Source organism: Glandiceps talaboti, chromosome 5 (genome assembly GCF_964340395.1).
Source record: "Glandiceps talaboti chromosome 5, keGlaTala1.1, whole genome shotgun sequence".
Taxonomy (NCBI): Eukaryota; Metazoa; Hemichordata; class Enteropneusta; family Spengelidae; genus Glandiceps; species Glandiceps talaboti.
In genome coordinates, this window is record NC_135553.1 from 9474526 (window position 1) to 9495195 (window position 20670).

General features: G+C 38.1%; 1 protein-coding gene across 1 annotated transcript; it reads right to left on the reverse strand.

Annotated features, from left to right (window-relative positions):
* Positions 1 to 12608: 12608 nt before the first annotated feature.
* Positions 12609 to 20019, reverse strand: LOC144435001 (uncharacterized). The gene is made up of 4 exons (XM_078123534.1): positions 18917 to 20019; positions 17951 to 18280; positions 13806 to 15233; positions 12609 to 13041 (listed from the first exon to the last, which is right to left on the reverse strand). Exons 1-4 carry the CDS (start codon positions 20017 to 20019, stop codon positions 12609 to 12611), a joined length of 3294 nt encoding a protein of 1097 aa, XP_077979660.1.
* Positions 20020 to 20670: the final 651 nt, after the last annotated feature.

Sequence of the window (20670 nt, forward strand, 5' to 3'; positions counted from 1 at the left end):
AATCCATTTCTTTCTGTTTGAAACCGCCACTCAGTGAGCGCCTGTGTGCCTATTCGATATTCATGAGTCTGTAGAAATTGCATGAGTGTAACAACAAAGAGTTTTTACGAAAGCGATAGTCAATCCAGATTTCCTGACACGTCGTCAATGCTGAAAACAGTTAGCGTTATCCCAGACAACACAGTGTCAGAGACATTTAATGTTCAACGCAATGTTTCTACCAAACAAATAATGTCTTTGAATGATACATTATAAAATTTGTACCTAATACAACATTATGATCATTGATGCACACTTTCGAAAAACTAAGCAGCAACGCCAGAGGGGAAAATGACAACGGGTTCAATACTGATACTACCTTTGCTCCAGTTGTCTAGAAATACAGCTGATCACACGTCATTTGAGACATATTGTATATGGAAATGTATACTACTTTCACAGACATAAACAAACTGGTGAGAAGATGTCGTAAACTTAGATCAGAGACGCCCGGTGTTATTTTGTATCAATATAATGTGTGCTTGGTGATAAGGAGACAACTTTTCGGCACCCACAAAGCCAGCTTTAATTGTCTACTGCTGATAAAATGACGTTCTGATCAGCAGCATTTCCAGACAACTAGTGCAAGGGTTGTATTGCAAACACTGTACCTTCCACACTACTTTGATCTTGGCTGTAATGTTTACTTGAAATGTCAGTGCCTTATTATGACTTTAATTGGTTTCATTATTTGCAATTATTCAAAAGTGTATTTCGAAACATGGGTTATTTAACTAAAGATGAGTTTTTTTCATACATTTGCTTATCTGGTTATAAATCAATCCTTATAACAAACTTAAAGTAGACTTTGATCATGACAACCATTGTTCTTAATATGTGCAGTGAAAGTTTCATTTACTGGTGTCTGTTTTTAGAAAAATGATGGAGGTGCATTCTTTTTTGTCAAATTATACCCTCAGCCTTGTATATCATTGAAGGCGTCGTCATTCGTCTGTGCAAAGTGACTAGTGATTGAAAACAGCAGTATAACGTGCATACAAAAAGTAATCGACTTATATATGTTAGATTATGATAAGATTTCGAGTGATTGTTTCTAACTACAAGTCGCAATTCAGGATTAAAGGGCGCCAAAATTGAGCAATATATGTTATATTTTCTTGTTTCTGAAGCATTAGAACATCATTGTTCACGTCATTTCATATATCAGAGCGGTTAAAGTTGGTTAAAACGTGGAGGAATAAGTTATGAATCAAACTTGAATCCAAATAAAAAAAGAATCCTTATACTTTCTCCTGATTGGTAATCAGAAAGATGAATATCGCCTGCAGATTTTGTTGACTTCAACATGGGTTACGTTTTATCACCTTCATTTCTTTCGCAATTTCATCAATTGTATTTGTCGCATATTGGCACTTGTTTAACCAAGGCTCGTATTTGTAAGCTTTCAAACCTTTGGCATAAATCACACTACTAGTCCCGAAACGCAATTTATCATCGTTCGAACCCCTATCAGTAATACAGGTAACTGTATCTATGTAACGACGGACATGCTATCATCCAGATCTCGAGTAACGTGGATATGTTATATATTCCCTTGGGGGGGGGGGCTTTCTAATGTCATTTGTTGAAGAAACAAACACGAAAATGGAAAAAAAACTACAGGTAATATTTATCACTACGGATTGATGGATGACACAAAATAACGACTTGAAAAAACTCAATCGAGTAAATCATTAGTAAAAGCTGCAAACATAATTCGTTATCACATGAACCATATTGTACTGTGTTAGATAATTAATCAATTCTTTGTTGAATACGTCTATATTCCCAATAAATAAATCGTTAATGTGTTATTTTCGACGCCTATGACATGCATTATAACGTCTATAACAAACACGTGTAGTATAACATCGACAAATCATGAAACGTTGGTGAGTATTAAAGCTTTAGATTTTTGAAACGGTGCTAGGTGGTTGGTGCATTTAAAAGTGAAAATATGGATTGGGAAACTATTTCAAAAGATAGTAGTGATTGTTGTACACTGATTTTTACTGTGTAAGTTAATGAGGTAAGTACGTTTACTCCTTAATATATGTGTGTGTGTGTGTGTATGTGTTTGTTTGTTTGTTTGTTTGTTTGTTTGTTTGTTTGTTTGTTTAATTTGTTTGTGGTATTTGTTTGTTTGCAGTTGCAGTGCGTTTATTTCATCATGTAGACAAAATGTAGTAAGAAATTGCGGTCTTGCTTAGTGTAGAAATGTGCATCTACATGTATCTTCTTATTGGTTTCTGCATGGTTGTATCAAACACAGCCACTAAACACTAACGTGAAATGGGCTGTAGAATCGATGGAAATCGATGAGAGTGGATACCTTGGACAATTTTTTTCGCTTGCTCCATATACCATTACTCCGATCGAGTTATCGAGTCTAACTTACTACAGCGTTGTGTTTTGCGGTTACTCACATTGAGTATGTACACGAATTACAATGAAATTGACATGACTAGAGTGAAAGGAATATACACAACTGTAATTTTCAAGATGAACTCAATTGATAAGACCCCTGTATATAAACAATTGCACTTTGGAAAGTTCAATTCAAACAATCAACACCCAAGTGTGGTATCTGATAACAGGATGTCGTAAAATAGAGGTCTTGTGTTCAATCTCAGTCTAAGGTTCAATCCATTGTATTGTAACATTGTCTATAAAAATAGTCTGCTTAGTAACAGTCAGTCTAGCTATTGGAGTCTTGTATTTTACGATTGATTGTTTGAATTGAACTTTCCAAAGAGTGTAATTCTTTATATACAGGGGTCTTATCAATTGAGTTTATCTTCTTTTGAAAAAAAAATACATTCTTTCGGTTTATTAAGATGTGCAAAGAGAGGAAGCAATCACAACAAACCATACTCTATACATTCTAATAGCCGCCATAAATTTCAGATAACGAGTATCTTTTACTTTGTGCACAAAACCGATAACTTTATTGTGCACGACGCCATGCCATATGTTCTGTTGTGTCCACAACCCGCTTTTTCCTAAGTCTTTTCAAGATGACATTTAGTGAGTATGAAATCTGATTATTTCAGCAGATTTAGCTTTCCTATATATTCACGTACCTCTCCCGGTAAATTATATTATTTCCTGTATGTTTTCGCCAAGCGTTTCATCTTCGTCTGCTGCAATGATGTATCTGGTTACTGTTTTGTTCTGTGTTGTGTCCGGGCTGGTGGAGTCGTCTTCGGATGTTCGCAGACATGAACAAGGGCAAGCCATCGAAATCAATACACCTAAGGTCAGTATTCGCAACTTTGTATCAAATTTTCTATGATTATTAACAATACTCGCTGCCCCGCCATGTTGGTCTGATTGAAAATATCAATCAATCAATCAATCTATCTATCAATCAATCAATCACATATCTATAACGCATATTTCCAGATCAATGTTCTGTTCAGTAGCGCTGAATGGCTAAAGCATACCATATGCTTTGGTGAACAAATAAGTCTTCAGTTTTGTTTTGAAACAATCCAAGCAGGCTTGACGAATGTCAAGTGGCAAAGAGTTCCATAGTTTGGGGGCGACACATGAGAATGAACGACTTCCATAGGTGACTTGTCTGTAATTTGTTGTTACAAGCAGATTCCTGTTTGTAGAACGTAGTCGTAGAGTGCGATTCGATGAGTATATGGCTGGAGAAGATAACAAATGTAATCTGGAGTTAAGCCATGAAGAGCTTTAATATCATATAATTATGTCAATACTAAAATTGTGTAATCAATCCTGAAACGAACTGGTAACTAATGCAGGCTGGTGAGAACTGGAGAAATGTTTCCAAACATCTTGGTGCGAGAGATGATCCTTGCGGCTGTATTTTAAACACGTTGTAATAGGTTTTATGGTGGTGTCAGGAAGGTGTTATTGTCAGTAGTAAATTGCTTTTAATTCCGTACTATAATAATGCATTACTGTAGTCAAGCTTGGCTGATGCAACAGACGTCATCGGTGATGTATTGTCTTTTATGCGACGAAGATCTGTGTAGATTGACCGTATTCTTGACGTGGTAGTTAAAGATGTGGATATCATTAAAGAATACTCCAATGTTACGAGCTGATGTGACTGGTGTAATGGGTAAAGAGCCAATGTTGATATGATCAATCTGGTCTGGCAAGTGGTTTCTGCCACAATAGCTCATTCTCAAATCGTTCAAATATGTTTCTGTATCATGGACCAGTGGGCAGAAAATCACTGAAAGACAGGCAGGAAATAAGGGTAGCTGTTTTATGATTTCAGACATACGGATTTAGTGTATAGTACATGAAGAAAATGACACAAGATTGACGTATTCATTGATACAGTATTAAATGTACGAGTTGCGAACAGAAACCTCATTTTCCGTATGATTAAACAACCCGCCTTCATATATCCTCACATGATAATTTCGTTGTACACGTGCGTGCAAATTGTTCTATTCTGCATCAACATTGACGGGTAGGCAGCTACGATGTTTAATTTACAGGAGATAGTACGAAACATTACAATCGAGTCTACAAGTAAAGAAAATAGATAAACTTTTCAAACATTATTTTATTGATGCAACTGAAAACAGAAAAGATTTTGTTAAAACTAATACATAATAGTTTAGTAGATTAGATCTTTTGAAGCGTAACACACACACACTCTCTCTCTCTCTCTCTCTCTCTCTCTCTCTCTCTCTCTCTCTCTCTCTCTCTCTCTCTCTCTCTCTCTCTCTCTCTCTCTCTTCTTACCTCCCTTTGCTTTGTTTTTTTCTGTATGTGATAATACTAGTCATATCTTCGCTAATTTTTTTAGTAGTGTATGTAATTTTCTGTTAATGCTGCTCCTGACATGCTTATTGGTGAGCCCCTGATACAAAAGGGATGCAATAAATAAATATATAAATAAAAAGGGCAATTGGACATTGAGATTTAACTATTTCAAATCCCACAACGAATACAGCTTTGGATTCGGAACTACTTTTGTACACCGACTACACTAAGTCTTTCTACCGACAAATTAAAAATAAAGTGGCACAAAACACCTCTACAGGCAAAAGATAGATATAATGGATCTTGCATTGATCAGAAGGGAAGTTAAATGTTGTATTTTGTCTCTCTGGATACAGGAGTTTCTTCGGGGTAAATAACTACTCTTTGCTTGCGACCATATGGGCAATAATATATAATAGGTATTGGGGATTGATCACACAATTGGGTTACAATCTTCGTGTAATGAAAACATTCTTTACGAAGAGGAAAGAGGAATGTAACAGAAATTCGTTATTAGTTCCAACTCTTATTAACGAGCACCTATTAAAGGTTGCTTAGAGCAAAACTGTATATAGATCGTCAAACGCCATCGGTTTAGGCGCCTGACTATTTTGAAAGAGAGATAAAATTGTCCATTTTAATGACCAACAAGGAGTTATTTCTGTATCAAAAATTACAACATTGACACTTCCAAGTTATAACAGGGAATATGGTGTTAGGATATTACCACACCTATTCATATCCAAAACATACGAATGAGACGATATAACATAACATAACAAGTTGTGTAAATAGTACATTGCTTTTAACATCAGCATCACAATGAGAATATAATTCACAAGTAAGGATATATATATTGATACTTGCACAAATTAATGTCCTTAGCTATGAATTGTTACTGGTGAAATGGCTCACATAGAGTTCTCTCAAACTTTTATTGAAATGTTTAGGAAGATTAGATTTTAATTACATTCTTTTGAAACTGGTTTATGAAATGGTTGGGAAGATAGTACAGGTATATTGTATTTGCTTTTGGCGGTATATTGTCAAATCATTAGATACCGTCTCTCTTTATTAGGTAACTTTCAAAAGATTGCCTAACCAGCAACCATTAGACGCAACGTTTCCATAATTGCTTTTAGGCTGTGCAGTACCACTTGTCCTTGTCTGAGGTACATGCAGTACTTGATATTTTCAGATTTTATATCGAGTTTGCTAAAATGTGTGCAGTTACTGTGTTACTTGATACGCCTTTTTGAGCCTGAGTGTTCAAACGAAACGTGTATACAGGCAGGCAGGGAGGCAGGAGGGCATTCATGTTGGCAGACAGACAGACAGACGGATAGACAGACAGGCAGACAGACAGACAGACAGACAGACAGACAGACAGACAGACAGACACACACACACACACGCAGGCAGGCAGGCAGACAGACAGACAGACAGACAGACAGATAGACAGATAGATAGATAGATAGATAGATAGATAGATAGATAGATAGATAGATAGATAGATAGATGAAAACAGTCAGTGACTGATAGGTAGGCAGACAGCAGGCAGACAGCCATACAGACAGGCATATACGTACACACGCACACGAACACACACACACACACACACAAACAAACAAACAGACAGACACACACACAGAGACACACACACACACGTACACACACACTCACACACACACGTACACACACAGACACACACACACACACATAGACACACACACACACACACACACACACACACACACACACTCAAGCTGGCGCGTTTTTTTCAAATCAGTTGTTAACCTACCTCTTCTTATCTAGAAATCCATAAATAAATCCGTCTCAGTCATTATAATTCAGAATTTGCATCATTAATGTTATTATAATAACTAATTTTATTGTCTGATTTTATTTGTCATATTCACAAGCGACTGGAAAGAGGTAAGTTGAAAGGAAGGTAATGTGTTGTATTTTTGTGATTAAATCAAAGATGCCAATATTTGACAATATGATCCCCAGCATTAAAGGAATCCCATATTTACAACCTATTCCAGATAGTTATCCAAAATATGTTCAATTGTTATGCACGATGTTAATGAGAATATGTATTATATTTAGTTTATACTAAAATGTAATAAAAAAGGATAGATAGCTATCCGGCAAGTATATATGTATATATATACAATATATATATATACAATATATATATATATATATATATATATATATATATATATATATATATATATATATATATATATATATATATATATATATATATATTATAATATATATATATCATTTCTGCACGTAGTCAAAAATACAGAATAACATGACACATGTTGTAAATTTGTTCCGTTGCTGTAGAAATGGTTACAGAAGTAACTTCCGATCATCTGAATATAATTAAAATCGCGAAGGCTGAAACAAACCTTCGTATGGCTCGACAAAAATCTTAAACATTGCTACATTTTATCGACGTCTTGTTCGACATGTTCTATCGGTGTTGTTGTTGTTGTTGTTGTTGTTGTTGTTGTTGTTGTTGTTGTTGTTCAGATTTTGTTTCAATAGCCAGACACTTACATGCAGCTGTGTTTGTGAGTTTGTTGTCGAGGCAGACGAGCGGTATTTTATTTCAGATTTCGTAATTTTAATTGTGAAATTGCGGCGGTTCTCCAACTGGACTTTGGAATTTTCTCTTCTCTCGCTCTGTTTTGTTATATTGGGTTATATCTTTTGATCAAAATATCAAAATATTATGTTTTTTTCGCTTTCATTTTAAGCTGTGATTCCTGGATTTACAAACGACGATATGCTATCCATTGATACGGACGGAGTGGTGGCCATCGGTGACGGCCATCCAATACCACCGTTATCCGACTTAACCGCCTGTATGTGGATGAAATATGACGGCAGCGTCCAACCATATTACTATTTGCTGAAGTACTCCACAACCGATGGTACTGAGTTCAGTGTGACACCGACACCTTTCTTCACTGTGGGTTTGGCCATCAACTTCACCGGTGAAACTGTTGAGACATTCCGTCCCGTCTATATCAATCTAGGAGGTTGGCATCACGTGTGTGTCACATGGTCTTCAGGCGATGGTTTTTGGAACATTTATTTCGATGGCAATGTGGCAGGCACTGGCAACAACCTGAAAACTGATCATGTGATTCCAGCCGGTGGCAGTTTAACTATTGGCCAGAGTGAAGATACCAACAGCGTCTATAAAACGTTCATAGGAAATGTGACTGCCTTCAACTTGTGGAATAGAGTCCTGACTGAAGACGAAGTTCATCAGTTAGCTGGTAACTGTGATACTCGACCAGAAGGCAATGTGTTTGCATGGAGTTCTGGAGATTTAGAAACCAGTGGAAGTGTCATGGTCCTGCCATCCGACGTCCCTACTGATACTACGAATTGCGATTTTAGTGAGTACATAATGCACACTCGTCTCCTCGTCGATCACTAAACAGCGACCTATGTATGTATGTGTGTATGTATGTATGTATGTATGTATGTATGTATGTATGTATGTATGTATGTATGTATGTATGTATGTATGTATGTACACGTACGTACGTACTTACGTAATACATGTATGTATGTATGTGTCAATGTTATACTTACGTACGTAAGTGTATACGTGTGTGTGTGATACATGTGTAGTCGTCAGTGTCAATGATATAGACCTTGCCTACTTAACGTATATTGACACTGCTAGTTTCGTCGACAGTGAGAATGGTTTTTGAAAAGTCTTCTCTCTTCACATGTACAGGTGATCCGGTCCCTTCCATCTCCAGTACAGACATGATATCTCTCAATAAAGATTCATTGGTAACAGTCGGTAGTGATCATCCTCTACCAGACTTGACTGAATACAGCTCTTGCCTATGGCTCAAGTATGCAGGAGATATCAACGAAGAAACGCTGTATTACTTATTTCGATACTCTGGTGCAGAAACAGGAATAAGCTTACACATAGAGGGCGGTGCATTTTACTTGCACAATAGCCACAACACTGGTACTTCCAGTACACAATTTAATGATGGTACGTGGCACCATGCCTGCATTCTTTGGTCTTCTGTCGGTGGTACATGGAAATTATATGTAGATGGGGCATTAGCAAGCTTTGGGGATGGTGTCAACGGAGGAGAGTCGGTGCCTTCAGGTGGCAACCTAAGCATTGGTCAAAGTACAAACAGTCTGGCTTGGTATCCAAGACCTCCATTTAGAGGAACAATTACTGGCTTTAACTTCTGGAGCCGAGTTTTGACCGATGTTGAGATTACTCAACTAGCAGGTAATTGTCTAGGTCAACCAGAGGGAGATGTCTTTGCATGGAGATCAGGCGACTTGGACTTCGACTGGACGGTGCAGGTGCTACCAGCGAACTTGGCTCGTGATACCGACTGTAGTCCAAGTAAGTGTGTGATGAATGGAATAGAGTAATAAACACAACATAATGCTATGTTACATATTGACCATTTCATGTTATATCGTCTGTGTTCATGTACAGCATGTCAAGATTTCTCTGCTACGGCAAAATCCAAAGAAAAACACAACACCGACAACTTTCAAAGTTTCGTTTCGACAACTTCAAAGGCTGATTCGAACAATAAAGATGACTTTAAATACACCGTTCTAAAGAAATGGTTAAATTTAAGCATTTCTAGAAAGTAATAGGATCTCTTTAAATTAACGAAAAATGTAAATTCGGGTGAAATCGTCTATGCAAACAACTTTTGTTTAAACTTTTGTTATAACTTTTGTTTCCCGCCTTTTTTCAGACTTCATTTGTATTGGTGACGACATGTTTGAGGTTGTCACCTCTGGGAGACGGAATTGGAATTTGTCTGACCAAGATTGTGAAGATAGGTATGCTGATATCGGATTGACGTCTCATTTGGCTGTTTTGGATGACACAGAAGTGAGAGACGAACTGATTGGGTACTTGAAGAGTGAAAGTAGTCTGGTACACCCAACGAAGCGTGGTTACTGGGTTGGTTGCAACGATCTGGACGTTGAGGGTCAGTTCGTGTGGGTTTCTGGAACAACTGTGGATATGACGTCAACGGATTGGAAAAGAAGGCAACCTGATAATAAGATAACCAGAGCGTGCAAAGCGGCTGATAAAGACCAAGATTGCTGCCAAATTTGGTAAGTCAAGATTAAATCCTTCACATAGCAATCCGTGTCCTACCAGGTCCCCATTCATCCAGGTTGGTTAACTTGGGCAAAGCGGCGGTTCAAATCCTTCCCTGGGACTTTGGTTTACACTAAAAACAAAATTTCAATGGCAAGGATTGAACCAAGAATGTACCGATACGAGCCAGTACCTCTAACTACTCCAGCTGCTCGGGTGTGGAGGTGTATGAACTTTTGATTTGACATTTTAATTGAAAACTTAATTACCCCCATTTTAGATTATAGTCCGGAATCCTGATGAAAACCAGTAAGTTGAGCTTTAAACAAGCCTATTTTTCGTCTCTATGCAGGGACAACGATCCCAATGGCGACAATACTAAATTCCAAATGGTGGATGATTGCTGTACGAAGCAAAGATTATTTATCTGCCAAGTTGGTAAGTACAACCTATACAATCTATGCGCTTGTATTACATTGTAATTCGTGTGTTGTTTCCTATCACAATCTTAATCCGCCATTAGTCTATAGACTTTAACCGTTATTTTTGAATTTTGACGTGATTGATAAGTATAGATAACACTCTTGTTTTCAATATGTAACTCAAACTGATCAATTGTCTGTATTATAGAATCGCGTCTATTATAACCACGTCTGTAGTGTTGTCTGTTCTTTTAAATTTACCGCTGATTAAAATTAATGTTCTTTTGTCTTTTAGTTGAATACTGTACTTAGTCTTAACATCATAGAAGATTTCTGATCGAAGACAATTAAAGTTCTTTTCTTCATGTTTTGATGTTGTATTTTCAAACACACACATGTACGTACATACAGACAGAACATACACACACACACACATACATACACACACAGAAACACACATAATCTCAGACTCACAGTACAGTACAGTATATACATCTTAGTCAAATGTCAAAATAGTAAATGTGGATATTAGTTGTTAAAATCCTGATCCACTCGAATATTTCATGTGAAATAAATAGCATCGTATATCTTTCTGCCGTTGTCTTTATCTCTCGAGTGTACTCGAATGACTTCTACTATTGATAGTTGACATTGTTCATAGCATTTGCTTATTATTATGCACACTTGGAGGGGTGGTTTAAGGCGTCATCGTTGGTAATAGAGATTTCGGTTTACTAAAAGATAGACACAAACTAAAACCTAACTTTTGTCGCAACGTGTTGATGCAACATTGATACGACATGAATGGATGTTGGTTTACATTATAGTAATTATAGTCTCAGTAGGGAGGTATCTCTGAAAGCTATTTTTCTTTCAAGTAGCCATACATATACAAATGTATCAGTCCATAGGATGGTACGGGTAGTATTTATTGATAGAATTCTGTACTGTTTTTGGGACTTCCAATATTTACACTATCTTGATTAGATTTGCACAACAGAGGAACCACTATCGATCACTTGTGTTATCTACCACATCGAACAACAATAGTTTTAGTTTGTGTCTGTCTAGATATTTAGTAAATCAAAGCCTTAATTACCAAAGTCGTACTCCTTATAGATGTAACTGAACGTGGTATTCGATTCATCATATCTCTATATATAATTATGCGCATGTATAAGGATATGATATAAGCAACTTTCAATGTTTATATTTTCACATTGGGACTTCGAACAAGCTTTTAGACAAAACGAGTAATCATTACTATTACTTCCTTTCTCTCAAAAATGTCGCATGATGTTTTTTCTTCTAAACTTTAGTGCAACCTAACCCATGCCAAATTTAAACTCAGAATGTCATGATATTGCCGATGCACGTAGGAATATTTTTTCTGGTAATTTTAGGGCTAATGTATCATGCCCTCTACGGTTGGACTTTATTAGATCGCTAGCATCACGTTTTTGTTTGTTTGTCTGTCTGTCTGTCTGTCTGTCTGTCTGTCTGTTGTCTATCTGTCTGTCTGTCTGTCTGTCTGTATGTATGTATGTATGTATGTATGTATGTATGTGTGTGTGTGTTTGTTTGTTTGTTTGCTTGCTTGCTTGTTTGTTTATGATGTTGTTTTTAGACGTTGATTAAATGCATGATTTTGTAAGCACACAAAATACACCAATTGCAAAATACTTACAACATACCAATTATAGCTATGTATACCCATCCACACATACATACATACATACATACATACATATACATACATACATACATACATGTACATACATACATACATACATGCATACATGCATACATACATACATACATACATACATACATACATACATACATACATACATACATACGTGGACAGCATTTTGATTGAAAGTTATTTATATTTTAGTAACTGGTTAGTAATTCATCATAAACGTAAACTGTGTAAACCTTTTTGTCAAGTGGTAAAATTATATTCAACGAGAATAATGTTGAGTCCCAGTTGGCAATCGAAAGGAGAGACTGATATACTGCGCCCTGCATGAAACAGACGTGTAAAGGTAGTTCATTTCTACCTTACATTTGCACAAGTTTTGCTTGGAATCGAAAATCCTCTTTGTATTATATGGTATTATATGGTAAAGAATGGTTTGCATCCGATGGAGATTTTGCGATATTTCACGTGTACATTACATTGCTGTTTTACATGTATATTTTTGTAGTTCAATTGTACTCGTATCCTCTCTCGTTAATTAACAGTGTCAAACACATTTGCCTACTTTCCCTTTCTTGCTGATGGAAACAACTTTATCGATAACCAGTACTACTACAGCGATAAGTAAGAGAAAAGAAATGATCATCAAAAACATAATGATCCATTCCGCTTGAACAGATGACAGGCTGAAAACTTGACCGTAACTATCCGAGTCGCAATCCACCGCTTTCTTGTCGTGCTCTGAGCCTCCGAGAGGGCCAACTGGTAAGTCGGGTGGATCTAATCCAAGTTCAAGGCTGCAATTCTGGTCTACTAGTTGAGGCACATAACCCAACCAAAATTCAACGTAATCGGCCCTTATTTTCTCACTGATGTTATCATCCGTCAAATTCACGGTTAGAAGTAACAGATGTTCGTTTGTGTTTTCAAACAGCGGCCACTTGACAGGAGTATTCTCGGTCTCAGGTGAATTGGGATCACTACAGAAAAAAAAGTTAAAATGGTCTCTTAGAATGTGCAATAGCAATGGTATACATATTTATAAAGTGTCTTCTACCATGGATGTCGTGATCACATTGCTCTACAAACAGTTCCACTGGCACAGACCTATATCGCCACAACAGTCCTATATAACTCAACACCCTGTGGAGTATGCAATCCATACATTTTAGGCGCATACGATTTAAACAAAACATTCACATATCAACCTCTATCCTACCAGGTCTCCAATTATACAGCACGGTGGACTTGGCCACAGTCGTGGTTCAAATGTTGCCTTTAAGGACTTTAGCCATTCAGAAACAAACAGCAACGACGAGGCTCGAACAAGTAACTTGCAGATTCCAAGCCGGTCGCTCTGACCATTCAACTACTTTGGCTCTAATATGTCCTGTGATTTTCTAAAGCCGAAGTTACGATGATACAAAATAGGTTCATCCACTGTGGTGTTATTATATTTTGTTCGCAACAGTTTCTGAAGTACCTTCGTTCAATTTCACATGTATGATATACAAGAATGTATCATTACCTATTTGGGGAAATACATGACCTAACCAGAGTTGTGTTATGTTGTTCTACAAACACACTCTTCATTAATATTATATCTATGTTGTTTGTATATAACTATTTCCAAAGTTTACCTAGTTATACAAGGCCACATGTATATGCTAAAATCTCCCAGGGGAAATTACAGGACTCCCCTCGGGCTGGACCTCCTGGGACAGTAGCATATTATTTGACTTACCCAGTCTTTGCAAAGTTTGTCCAGTACGTTGTCATGGTTCTACAAAGGTCTACCTCTTCAACAGTGGCGTTGTAGCCTGGAATCAGAAAAGAGCCAAACACGTACGGTATCTCTGTTGCATGCCCAGCACCGTCGATGTAATCCTCAAATGGAAGATAACTCGAACGATGGTCGAAATAATAATGATATGTAACGCCCCTCGGATTTGATGGTGGAATTCGAAGTGCTGCATGTTCTCTAAGAAAATGAACGCCTGGGGCTAAAAAGAACTCGTCATTGTAAAGGTGAACAAACTGATCAAGGCGAATATGATCATCTTCTAAATTGTACCAGTCAGTGTACTGAAAAGTCGACGCGTCTACGACTAACGGTATGTTTTCATCGAAGTACACCAGTTGGATTGCTCGTACATAAATTTCAAACATAGCCCGTGACATCCCCTCCTCTAGCGGATAGTTATTAACTAGTGACAGGGCTAAAGTGGCTTTATAACTGTTAGTACCAAACAAAGTATCATATTGTTGGAAATTGCTTAGTTCGTAGAATTCCTCCACAGAGTGTGTTATCACTTCGCCGTCTACCACTAAATTAAAAAATGTTGCTGCCTGTGCAGAGAGGAGGTCGTCTAAAGAAAGACCACGCAAACAATCTACAAGAAGTCCGTGATCTGTCAGGTCAGGGTTTTCTGTCGTATTACAGCCAGCATTGTAACCCAGTCTGTGTGCAGTCGACATTGGGTCTTCGTCTAACCAAGGGTAAAAAAGTGCACCACTTTGACCAATGACACGATGAAATAGGTTTTCAGCTCTTGGAGAAAGAGCTAAAGTTGATGTACTGAATGCCCCAGCAGATTCACCAAATATCGTTATTCTATCGGGGTCGCCACCAAAACTAGCAATGTTCGCTTTGATCCATTCCAAAGCCAAAATCTGGTCTAGAATTCCAAAATTGCCAGGTGAATGTTCGTCTGCTGTGCTAAGAAAACCAAACGATCCCAATCTATAGTTAATGGTGACTAAAACAACATCAAACATTCCTGCGAGAACGTGTCCATCGTATCCCATGCCTTGGCCAAACATAAAAGCCCCTCCATGTATCCACATCATAACGGCGTGTGGTTCATTCTCAGCACTGTTTGGTTTGTAGATGTTCATCAACAGACAGTCTTCGTCTATGTCTGTGTTCGGCAAGCTATTAACCAGACCCTCTGCTTGGTTTGAAAAATTTTGTGGACAAGAAGGTCCAAACTCAGTGGCATCTAGCACCTCCGGTGCCCAAGGTATCTTAGGTAACGGTGCGCTGAATCTGTTGATCCCAGTTGGTGGTTCGGCGTATGGTATTGCCAGAAAGACATCAACATCAAGACCGTACTCTGACCGCGTGTAGCCACTGATCTGTCCATGAGTAGTGTCGACGATAGGTTGACATCTCACGACGAAAAAGATGACAAAATGAAAGAAAAGAACGGCAATATATCTGATTAGTGTTTCCATGTTCGTCGCTTCAGATACAATATGGAGATATTTGAAGTTGACTGCTCAATAAAACACTAGGCTAGTGCAAATCAACACATCGATAAGATTGACAAGTTATTGTCTGTGTATTGATCTATTGGCCGACCTGGATCACTGTGGCGACCATAGTACATAGTAATTTATCACCACAGATATCCTTATGGAATCAGAATATCTTAATTTAGCTTGGTGATACACTTTAAAAACGTCCTAACCAATGGACAGGCAGTATAATAGTCACGTGATGGGGCTGTAACAAAACAAATATCACCGAGTACATGTTGACATGTCTGTGTTTACAAATACATGCTTGTGACCTAGATTAAAGGTTAAAGTATCTGAGTCAGGTCACGGAAACTTTCAAAGAAGGCCCTGGATCAAGATTATAAACGATCAGTTCGTATTGTTCATATTAAAGCAGCTAATGGGTGAAAATAAAACAAATATCAGGAAATTATGAATCGTCACTCCAATTTGATCAAAAGGGTTTGTTGAAAGACTAAGTATCTACCGTTAAGTACATTTTGTGTTATGTTTATGAAAGTGACAAAGGTGAAGAATGAATTTTTAGTAGTCGATTCAAGGAGAATTGGCTTTCCCGGTTACATTTTAAGGTACTGATTTCAAACTCATGATTTATACTTTCCTTTAGAGAAATGCTTTACGGCTTCGGACAAGCCTTGGAGGAGAAAGAACAATGTCATGAATTTTGTAATTACTGTGTTTGGGTTCTGACATGACACTGTTTATGCATGTCGCCAAACACCTAGTTAGAGAAACTGAATATCTTTAATTGCAATAGCTCACATGGGTGTCAAGACGAATAGGTACACTAATATCATATGTCTGGAGATGTCTTCCAAGTTAAAGTTTAGTGTCCTTTGTTTCATTTCCGAGCCATGACGACGCTCATAATTATGCATGACCTATTGTTATCTTAGGAAGGTCATCTCCTCTACGTGATTAATTGTGATTTAATTATTGTAACTACCGTAGCGTCGCAGGTTTGTACTACTTGGTTTTTTTTACCGTGGAGCTGGGAGCGCCTGTCTCTCCTGGCTCTGGCTTTGGAGTGTGGCTATCACTAAATGAAGTCTATGTCCCAGTTTGACTCTATACGTCGTCTCACATGCCTTTTATTACAATACTTGCTGATCCAAGATATGATATTTGTATGGGGGCGTGCATGTTCATTTAACCTGTTCATTTTGTTTGTTTTTGATTGAAATAAATTTATCAATGGCGAACATAACTATGATAATAACGAGAATACAACATCACACACATCAGAACCAAAATAACCCCTTCTGCGTGATACGAAGTCAGTTCAAAAATCTGAGCTCCACCATAACAATGATCTTTTTCTGAATTATGCTCACCCTTCTCTGATGAGTCACCGTGCCCATTTATTATTCCGGCTAATTCAGATTGCTTGCTGCAATTCAGGGAGATTAACTTGGGTACATATTCCAATTCCAAATAAAAGACGAGACAGATTTTTGAGATTTTTTCATTGAAATGTTTACTGATTCAGAATATGCAAAATAACACATTTTCATCATAACGTGACCCTTTCTCTCAGGATATAATATATACATGCCACTAATAGTATGAATTATTCCACAAAAGTTTGTGTTGAATGTCTTGATTAATCATAATTCTCTTTGAAATATGTCGTCATTGCACTGTGGTATTACTCTTCATACGTATAGGTCACAACGAAGCAAGTATGCGATAAAATGTTTTGGTTTTTATTTTCTAAAGATCTGTGCAGGTTTGTGTGGCGCATTGTTGTGCACATGACTCAAATGCTTTGATAGCTTGCACCTTTCCAGCGCTGTAGTAGTGAGGGGACGATTTCAAATTCATGTACAGGTGAACTGGTCCGTCCGACCATATAGCCCCTCCACTCACAGACGTGGGCTGAGGGTTTATGGTCCGACTTATATGGTACATGGCACAGTACGCCCACACCCTACGTCTCCAAAAACATTCATTCTTCTACGTGTACGACGGTGCAAATTAAAACTGTTTTATCTGGTGTTAGACGAGAACGCATCTGGATTATCACTTTAACATCGAAACAAGGTTCATGACTTCTGGTACATTTTTAGGATGACCCTTTTAAATTGTATCTTTCTTATTGTACCACCTTAACATGATGGGTCGGTCGAACAATTAAAATAGATAGGAAAAAAACGTATTTTTGTACATGTTGGTGATGCTTTTATTTCATGATCGTACAGTCAGAATGTCTTGAAAATGACAATTAAAACCTGGTAAGGATACTATGAAGCAGTTGAACAATTTCAAGGTCCCGAATTAGATGAATATCTAATAGGTTCGCTCAGAGACTTGTGTTGTCACCATCTTATTATCAATGAAAATGTGCGTGTTTTCTAATCGTTATAGAGGGCGTCCTTTGCTTTGTTTGTTCAGATTCAAGAAGTTTGGTCGAGTCGTGAAAACATAAAAAATGAAAGTGGCGCCATCACTTTTATCAGTCATTATTATACTTGTTAGCTATAAGACATGATTGAAATGTTTCATTTACGTCCCCTTCGTTTGTTTCTGATTAATCTATCAATGGATAGCATAACTATGATAACAAGTAACATACATAACACAAACATCAGAACCAAAATAAGCCGTTCTGCTTGATACGAAGTCAGTTTGAACACCTGGGCTCCACCATAACAATTATCATGCTTCTCTGAATCATGTTCAGCGTCGTCTAGTGAGTCACTGTGTCCGTTTATTATTCCCGATTCAGATTCGCTGCAATTCAGGGCGATTAGCTCGGGTACGTATTCTAACCAAAATGCCATGTAATCTGCACGTATTTTCTCTCTTATATTATCATCTGTCAGATTCACCGTCAGGTGTAACAGGTGTTCGTTTGTGTTCTCAAATATCGGCCACTTGACAGGAGTGTCTTCACTTACTGGTGAGTTAGGATCGCTGTATAAAGAAAAATGACAATTAAGTCAAAATCTAAAATTTACGAGACAAAGGCGAGGCTGGTTTTGTCTTCAGGAGGAGCCGAATACCACTTGAAAATCTAGCTTTGGGCGAGGGTTGACGAGATGGCTATCTCCTAGCTTTGTCTCACCAATCTGTACAGCATGCTTCATATTTGACAAATGTATAATTCTATATGAGATTACACGATGCAGATAGAGTTGGTGAAACCACAGAAAGTGGCCATTCCGCATTCCGTGTCCCCTTACGCAATGAAATGCGGCTAAGATTTAGAAGAAAAAATAGCGTAGCCTTTAAATTTTGTTTCCTTTCATCTCAGCAATAGCGTAGTGTCATCACAGATGTGTTACAAAAAGTATCGGAAATGTATGGAATCAATTGCCTTTTCGTGCTGTAGCACTTTCAAATATTTCTCATCTTTTGATCTGATAGCCAAACTACAATGAAAATGACGAGACCTCAAACAAAATGTCGTGGTTTTTGTCTAGCCAGGCAATACAATGGAGCAGTGTTAGTAAGATGTTTGTCAAGCCAGACGGTGATTATTGTTTCAGGTCTCGTGATTTTCACCGAACTCTTCTAAAATCTTCACAACAGTCAACAACCATAACTTACCCAGTCTTTGCAAAGTTTGTCCAGTATGTTGTCATGGTTCTGCAAAGGTCTACCTCTTCATCGGTGACGTTATAGCCTGGAACTAGAAAAGCACCGAAGACATACACTATCTCTGTGCCATGCCCAGCACCGTCAATGTAATCCTCAAACGGAAGATGACTACTACGATGATCAAAGTAATAGTGGTATGTGTTTCCCCTCGGATTTGTTGGTGGAATTCGCAATGCTGCATGGTCTCTGGAAAATTTGACGGCCGGAGATAAAAAGAATTCATCATTGTAAAAATGGACGAATTGATCGAGACGAATGTGATCATCTTGCAAGTTGTACCAGTCAGTATATTGGAAAAGAGTCGCGTCGGTCACCAGACCTACGTTGGAATCGTGGTAAGCCTGTTGAATCAGTCTCACATAGCTTTCAAATAATAATTGCGGCATGCCCTCTTCTAACGGATAATCGATCGGAGGAACTACCAGAGTAGCTTCGTAACTATTGGTACCCACCAAAAGGTCATATTGTTGGAAATTGCTTAACTCGACGAATTCGTCAAAGGGATGTGTTATTACTTCGCCGTCTACCACTAAATCGAAATCGTTATCTCTCTGCGCAGAAAGGATATCATCTACAGGAATGTCACGTAAACAATCTACGAGTTGTCCATGGTCTTCAAGGTCGGGGTTTTGTGGGGTATTACAGCCGAGATCAAAACCCAGCTTACGTGCGTTAGGTACTGGATCATCTTCCATCCACGTATAGTATAGAACGCCACTTTGAGGAATAACACGATGAAACAAGTTTTCTGCTCTCGGAGAAAGAGCTAAAGTTGATGTACTAAATCCCCCAGCAGATTCACCAAATATAGTTATCCTGCCAGGGTCGCCACCAAAACTGGCAATGTTCGCTTTGATCCATTCCAAAGCCAAAATCTGGTCCAGGATTCCAAAATTGCCAGGTGCGTGCTCATCTGCTGTGCTTAGAAAACCGAGAGCGTCTAATCTATAGTTGATGTTAACTAAAATAACATCGAACATCCCAGCAAGGACGGTTCCATCATACCCCATCCCTTGACCAGTTGATAATGAACCACCATGTATCCACACCATAACGGCATGTGGTTCATTCTCAGCACTGTTTGGTTTGTAGATGTTCATCAACAGACAGTCTTCATCTATGTCTGTGTTCGGCAAGAGTTCAACGAGGCCAGGTAGTTGGAATGAAAAATTCTGCGGACAAGAAGGTCCGAACTCAGTGGCATCTAGTACCTCCGGTGCCCAGGGCATCTTTGGTACAGGTGCCCGAAATCGGTTGTTCCCTGTGGGTGGTTCGGCGTATGGTATTGCCAGGAAAACATCGACATTAACACCATACTCTGAAAGCGTGTATCCACTGATCTGACCATGGGTAGTGTCGGCAATAGGTTGACAAGTCACAGACAAATTCAACAGCGAAAAGATCGCAATGTGAAAGAAAAGTAGAATACTCCAACCGAGGAATTTCTCCATGATCTCCACGTCTGTAGTAAAATGCAGACACTATTCAAGTAGCCAACTTGCGTATTCAAAGGTGCAAGCAGACTGGTGATCAAAATAACAGAATGATCTATCTCTACAAATTGGTAAGATTGACATGTTATTGTCTCTCATGTGGACACATTGATCGACCTGGTATATCAACAAATCAATGAAATAGAGCAGGGTAGCCTAATAGGTTGATAAACTTTATAAAGGTCACAGTGGGTACAAATACTGTATTAC

Bases quoted from the DNA above. Each gene is read 5' to 3' on its own strand.
- LOC144435001 (XM_078123534.1), bottom strand. From the start codon at position 20,019: ATGGTGTGGATACATGGTGGTTCATTATCAACTGGTCAAGGGATGGGG. The intron at 15,234-17,950 runs GTTTGTGTTATG...TTTCGTCGTGAG, and splicing joins CGGCTTATTTTGGTTCTGAT to ATGTCAACCTATCGTCGACA. The intron at 13,042-13,805 runs GTAAGTCAAATA...TTTTTTCTGTAG, and splicing joins ACAAACTTTGCAAAGACTGG to TGATCCCAATTCACCTGAGA.